The sequence below is a fragment of the Macrosteles quadrilineatus genome, unplaced genomic scaffold (assembly GCF_028750875.1).
Source record: "Macrosteles quadrilineatus isolate MER2022 unplaced genomic scaffold, UCM_ALF_1.0 Scaffold_2__2_contigs__length_208266976, whole genome shotgun sequence".
In the NCBI taxonomy this organism is placed as follows: Eukaryota; Metazoa; Arthropoda; class Insecta; order Hemiptera; family Cicadellidae; genus Macrosteles; species Macrosteles quadrilineatus.
The window spans coordinates 42086717-42094288 of record NW_026542595.1 but is presented as its reverse complement, the minus strand read 5'-3'; the positions used below and the strand labels follow the sequence as shown (position 1 = coordinate 42094288).

General features: G+C 39.4%; 1 protein-coding gene across 1 annotated transcript; it reads left to right on the top strand.

Annotated features, from left to right (window-relative positions):
* The first annotated feature begins 5776 nt into the window (after positions 1 to 5776).
* On the top strand, positions 5777 to 6625 carry LOC128984111 (uncharacterized). Its single transcript, XM_054403395.1, has one exon. It carries the CDS (start codon positions 5777 to 5779, stop codon positions 6623 to 6625), a length of 849 nt encoding a protein of 282 aa, XP_054259370.1.
* Positions 6626 to 7572: the final 947 nt, after the last annotated feature.

Here is a 7572-nt window from a genome sequence, read left to right as displayed (position 1 = left end):
CTCTGACACTTCGCGGTCGGAGTAATAAGAACAAAACCCACAGCCTTGTTCGGGGGGGCCGTGGAGTGACAACGAAACACTGAACTAGCCTACTATAAAAAAAACACTTGAACCATTGATCATGAGTCGTGACATTCGCCCGGTGGAAATAGTCACGGCTCAAGTGAAAGAGAGAGAATTACCTTATTAATAATTCGTGGTTGGGGAGACTTAACACGGTCGTACAGTGAAGTTCAAAAATATTTAATGATTCATTTCCTAACCGAAACCCAATAGCGAGATCAACAGTTGCGAGTACAATAAACCGTTTTCTAACACATGGCACTGTATCAGACCTTCCTAGAAGTGGTCGTCCACCGAGTGCAACAAACGAGGATTCCAGTTTGGAAGTTCTGCAATCATTTGTTGAGAATCCTCATGAAACTCTGAGATCGGCTGCAGCCAAACATGATATGTCCCATCCGTCTGTGTTAAAAGTCTTGCATAAAAGTGGCTTCAAACCATACAAATTTACATTACATCAAGAACTCAACGAAGACGATTTTGATAGGCGTCTTGAATGTTCTGAGACAATGATGAACAAGTTTGATTTGAAACAAATACTTCTAAATAACATTGTATTTTCAGACGAGGCTACATTCATGTTAAATGACCATGTAAATAAACACAACTACCGGTTCTGGAACGATAGTACTTCACACTGGATGATAGAAGGTCACACGCAACACCCACAAAAGTTGAATGTCTGGGCCGGCATCATACGAGGGAGAATTGTGGGGCCGTTTTTTATTGATGGGAATTTAGGTGGAGACTCCTATCTTGCTCTACTCCAAAATCATATTATACCAACGCTTCAAAACATTCTTGGAACGACATTATTAACGACCTAGTTAATATTTGGTTTCAACAAGAACCAAATATTCGAGCTGCGTTCGAATACGATAAAACGTATGACTACAAAATACATCGCGACATTGCAATTCGTTTAATGACTACTTTGCCCATACTGCCATGCTTTGAAGTTTCAAAAAGAGTCGATCGGTATGTGTTGCTCGCATGGGAAAGTAAATTTGCCACCATTGTCTGAGCCACCTGAACCCCTTCAAACCTACATTGCTGGTGTTTCCCGGGAGTCCAAACACTTCCTCCAACATATTCGTAAATACAACTCATGTTTCCAAATGACATCGTTTGGTGCATCCAGTATTGTGAGATATGGAAATTGTATGCCCACATTCAAAGTACAAGGGCAAGTGTACCATCAAATAGGTTCACTTCTTCCACTACCTCAAGAAGATCCTCAGTTTTTGCAAATTTATTTCATCGACAATGTAGAGGAAGAGCTTGATCGACGATGCGCATTTAGTTTAGCAACAAATAGGAAATTATTGCTGAGTTACGAGCATCATTTCATGAACATAACAGTCTGGTCAGAGATTTTAAATCTGCATAGGAAAATGCGAGAGAAGACGACTTTAAAGTCATTATCAGGGCAGATAAAGCACCATTACATGAACATGCAAGACGTTTCAATGCTCAAATGGCCCCTGAAGTAGGAGCTGTGATTGTTGGAACGGAAATTACCAGACGAGATATTGTTATCAGCATGTGCGACGAAACGAAGCAACGAGTTTCTGAAACACATATATCCTATGACGCCCTTCAGTACCCAATAATGTTTCCAGGAGAAGATGGATATAATCTCGAACTATATCAAACCAACCCCACAACAGGCGCAGCAACGACCAAAAAAGTAAGTTGCAAAGATTTTTATGCATATCGTATCATGATTAGAGATCAACAGACTAACCACATTCTAATGTGCCGTCAACTTTTCCAACAATTTATTGTTGATGTGTACGCTAAAGTTGAAAGTGAACGTTTAAACTATATTCGTTTCAACCAATCTAAGCTTCGGGTCGAAGATTATATTCATTTGCGAGATGCAGTCGCCAATGATGGAGTAGCTGCTGATATTGGACAGAGGGTTATACTTCCGGCAACATATACTGGGAGTCCAAGACACATGCACGAGTATGCTCAAGATGCACTAACATATGTACGAAAATATGGACGTCCAGACCTTATCTTTCAGTTTCTTATCTCTTAGTTAGGCCGAGCACCGTTTCTATGTTAGTATGGATCACGATATAGATAACGATATTGATAACGATGCTAATGAATTTACCGTTGATTGTAACTTAGTTAACGATTATGATGATATAAAGGACATTTGCAACGTATCAAATAATTATTTAAATTTCAATGTAATGCATCAAAACATCCGAAGTTATTCGAAAAATATTGACCAATTGTTAGTAGTGTTAAATAGTATTCCTGTAAAAGTCCATTGTATAGTATTGAGTGAGGCATGGCTGAATGACGATTCCCAGTTGGTACACATAGATGGTTATGATGTACATAAATCAGAAAATCCCTTGAACAGAAACGATGGGTTAGTTGTATACATGGACAGTGCGTTCTCGGTGACTTGCCGTCAGCTGTGTCTGGGAGGCGTGGCCAGCTGTTTGTCGCTCTCGTTTCAGTGGGCCAGTCACCCGTGCGAGCTGCTCTGCGTATACCGCAGCCCAAGTTCAAATCTTATATCGTTTGTAAATGGCCTTAAAAACTACATTAACGGTAATCAATGCAATCGTATGACAAGAATTTTAGTAGGGGATATAAACATTAATATATTAAATGTAAATCATAATTCAGTTGAAGACCAATATTTAGATGTTCTCTATGACGCAGGATATGTATCCTGCATCGATAAGGTAACTCGACCTGAGAGTCAATCATGTATAGACCACTTTTTTGTACGATTGTTAAAGTCATTCAATGTCCATTCAGCAGTTTTAAATTCTTCAATTACAGATCACAGACTATTTTTTTTTTATTCAAAATTTTTCAAAATTTAGCTTAACTAGTGAACATACATCAATTGTCAAGGAAAAAACTGATTGGGTAAAAGTTCAACATTTATTATCATGTGTTAATTGGCAATCTGTGCATGATGATTCTATGGACCTTGACACCTGTGCTACAAAAATGGTAGATATTGTCACACGTGCTATGACTAGCTCAACGTCCCCAGCCAAATTAAATTGTAGGACTAAGAAAATTAAGCCATGGATAACAGTAGGTTTAATTAATTCAATTAGGGAACGTGACAAATTATTCAGGAAGATTAAAAAACAACCATTCAATTTACGATTACGTCATTGTTATATAACTTACAGGAATACCGTTCATTCACTTATAAAGCGCGCTAAGTATGACTATTACAGGGACCGAATTGAACAGGTTAATGGTGACGCAAAACGTTTTTGGGGAATTGTGAATGAGGCTGCCGGCCGCCCAGTTAGAAAACAACCTTTCCCTGTGCAGGAGTTTGCAGATTCAATCGACGCTGTCACTCCCGACCATGTCAAATCTATTTCTAATTCTTTCAACAACTATTTTGCATCGGTTGGAGTAGAGCTCGCTACAGCTTTACACCCTGATGGCCCTCCTCCAGTGTTGGTGGAGGCCAATCCCAGCATGGAGTCTGCCTTCCGATTCCAGCCGGTCACCAGAGAGCAGATCACTGAGGTCGTCAGGAGCATTAGAGGAGGTTCTGCACCAGGCCTTGACAATATTTCAGCAAAATTTGTAAAGGAATCTATTACCTGTATTATTGAACCACTTTACTATATTATCAATCGTAGTTTAAAAACTGGAGAGTTTCCGAATATTTTCAAAATAGCTAAAGTCATTCCCCTATATAAATCTGGACCAAAGTCTGATAAATCTAACTATAGACCTATTTCCCTTCTAACGGTGTTTTCCAAAATACTTGAGAAATGTGTGAAAATCCAATTGTCAAATTACTTAAATCAAGAAAATTTAGTTTCCAGTTCACAGTATGGTTTTCGAAACGACAGAAATACTTCAGACGCTTTATTCGATCTTACAAAATTTATCTTTGAATCATTCAGTAAAAACAAAAAAATTCTTATAACTTTTTTGGATCTTACCAAAGCCTTTGATTCAATTGACAGAAACATGCTAATAAGTAAATTAGAATGTATAGGTATCGAAGGGCCAACTCTAAGATGGTTTGCGAACTATTTTAAGTCTCGGGAACAAGTAGTTTCCATAAATCGAGTTGTGAGTGATGTAACACCGGTAGAATATGGTGTGGTTCAAGGCAGTACTCTCGTACCTCTATTATTCTCTATTTACATAAATGACATATCTAAAGTTAAATTAAATAGCAAGGTGATACTGTTCGCTGATGACACGGCGGTTGTGACTACCGGCAGTACGTGGGACGAGGTGTACGGTTCTGCATCGACAGATCTCCACAATTTAAAATCTTGGTTTGATTATAATACACTTACAGTCAATGTTGGGAAAACTAAATGTCTTCCTATTTTTCTTAGAAATAACTTTGGACTAGGTGAGAGATCTTTGAAGCTGCACTGCTGTGGCGATGCACTCGCGATTGGCTGCGCATGTGGAGTGATTGAGCATGTGGAGCAGTATAAGTATTTAGGGGTTGTGATCGATAGTAAATTGACGTGGGCTCCGCATATTCAATACGTCAAAAACAAAGTACGTAAGCTCATTTACGCATTCACGCAGCTTCGGGAGGTGCTTTCGGGGCAGCAGTTGCGGACCGTGTACTTTGCCTACGTACAGTCGGTGTTGCAGTATGGTATCCTGGCTTGGGGTGGTGCCCTTCCTACTGTTCTGGAACTACTTTCTGTCGTTCAACGATCTGTTATCAAAACTATTTAAAAAAAAAAAAACTCTAGATTTCCTTCCTTGCAACTGTTTTGCGACTTTCCAGTTTTAGACATCCGACAATTGTTCATAAAAAATCTTCTTATTTTCATAAAACTTAATAAATGTTCAGTTTTTTCTCCTGTTCAACATCGTTATTTGACTAGAAGTAACATTAAATTCGGCTTTTCCTTTCCCAGACTCTCCCATTCAACCCTTAAAACTATACCTCATTACGTTTGTCATACATTGTATAGAAACTTGCCTTCACATATTCGAGAGGTGGAGAGTGACAGCGTCGCTGTGTTTAAGCGTAGAGTCATGAGCTGGCTTTTAAATATCGACAGGGAGCAATCAGAAGGATTACTCAAATCGTTGTACTCGTAAATTTCTGCAGTTTAATGCGTCACCAAATCACTGTTTCGATGCAATTAGGTTTTTTTTCTCTCTTGATCTTGTTAATATTTTATTTTTATTTACTATCATGATAAAGTGTCTAAGTACTCCTGAATGTTTATGGACCTGTGTATAGCTGTATTAGCAACTCATTCCCAAACACAGACGGATAGTCTACTTGGGAATTATTTTTCCTGTACACACAATTTTTAACAAACTTGTAACACATTAATTCAGGAATAAAGAGATTTTTATTTTTTTTTTTTATTTGACCTTTTCATAACTTTCACGTGCAATCCCTCTTGGACTGAAATAAAAGATTTATTTAAAAGATGTTCTAAAAACTACCCACGTGTAATGCTCAAAGAGACTCAAACCGGCGGAGATGGTTATCCACAGTACAGAAGAAGAAACCCAGAAGAAGGAGGATGCACGACAACAATCAAAATTAATAACGTGGATTTCGAAATCGATAATCGGTGGATTGTGCCATACTCTCCCATTCTTTCGAAGTCATTCAATGCACATATCAACGTAGGATACTGTAATTCAGTGAAATCCATTATGCATATATCCATCCATATGCAAATATGTAAACAAAGGCAGCGATATGGCAGTTTTTGGACTTGAAGATGCCAGGGCACCAGTGAATGAAATTGAACAATTTCAAATGGGACGGTACATCAGTAGTAACGAAGCGGTTTGGCGAATTCTTGGATTCGACATCCATGAACGATTTCCTGCTGTGATGCACCTTAGCGTGCATTTGGAAAACGGCCAAAGAGTGTATTTTACTGAAGAGAATGCTGTTCAGAGAGCTGCAGTTCCACCCAACACCTCTTTAACCGCTTTTTTTGAACTATGCGCAAATGACGAGTTCGCAAAGACTTTGTTGTATCACGAGGTTCCGCACTACTACACTTGGGATCCCAGGACTAAAAAGTTTTGCAAAAGAAAACGAGGTGCCCGTCATCCATCAGTAGATGGCATATTCTCTACTGGCACACTGGGACGTGTGTACACGGTACATCGAAGTAATGGCGATTGCTACTACCCGAGAATGCTGCTCCATGTAGTTAGAGGACCAACCTCCTTTCAAGAACTCAAAACTGTTGAAAGACAAGTCTGTCAAACATACATAGAAGCATTTTCCAAACTTGGCTTGCTTGAAAATGATTCACACTGGGGCAACACACTGGCCGAAGCATCTGAAACACGTCATGCCTACCAGATTCGTACTCTATTTGCCATCATTTTAACTACTTTCGCCCCTTCAAATCTACAAAATCTTTGGGAAAGACACAAAGAAAGCATGAGTGAAGACTTTCTTCTTCGAACTCGCAGAGAAAATCCTGGCCAAGAAGTGCAATATACTGAAAACATTTTCAACGAAGCACTAATGTCGCTTGAAGACATATGTATTACTATCAATAACAAGGTCCTCAATGAACTTGGGTAATTTTCGCCAGTAAGAAACAGGAATGATATTCTCGCCAAAGAGTTGTTGCGGGAAACGCAATATGAGGTTAATGCGCTCAAAACATATGTTGAAACTCAAAAAACTCAAATTGACAGACGACCAGCAACTTGCATACGATACAGTGATGCAGCTAATACGAGTAGGAAATGGCGGTCTTCTTTTCCTCGATGCACCAGGCGGGACAGGCAAAACATTTTTGTTAAATTTGTTTTTTGCCGAGATCCGAATGAACAATAACATTGCTCTGGCTGTTGAATCATCTGGGATTGCAGCCACGTTGCTTGATGGAGGTCGCACAGCACATTCTGCTTTTAAGCTGCCATTAAATTTAAACCGAGGAGATTCGTTGTGCAACATAGGCAAACAATCTGGAATGGCAACTTTGTTGACAAGATGCCATATCATCATTTGGGATGAATGCACCATGATGCATAAAAAAGGGCTAGAGGCCCTGGACCACACCCTCCGAGACTTTCGAAATGATCAACGGCCAATGGGTGGAGCTTTAATACTTCTCGCTGGCGATTTCCGACAGACATTGCCTGTAATTCCAAGATCCACGCCAGCGGACGAGCTAAACGCCTGCCTAAAGAATTCAATATTATGGAGGCATGTTAAAAAAATCACACTATCGACTAACATGTGAGTGCACTTACTCAAAGACATTTCTGCAGGACCATTTGCAAAGCAGCTCTTGGATATGGGTGACGGGAAACTTCCAGTAGATCCACTTACCAGAGAAATTGAATTCCCATCAAACTTTACTCAGCTACAAACGTCAATCGAAGACTTAGAAAATAATTATTTCCAAACATAGCGACCAACTTTAGAAACCACGATTGGCTTCATGAGAGAGCGAAGAATGAAGATGTGAATAAAATTAATACCAAGATCCAGTTGAAGATCCCTGGAGCCGTAATGGAATA

What these genes read in the sequence shown, in the direction of transcription:
- LOC128984111 (XM_054403395.1), top strand. Translation starts at nt 5,777, where the DNA reads ATGGCAGTTTTTGGACTTGAAGATGCCAGGGCACCAGTGAATGAAATT.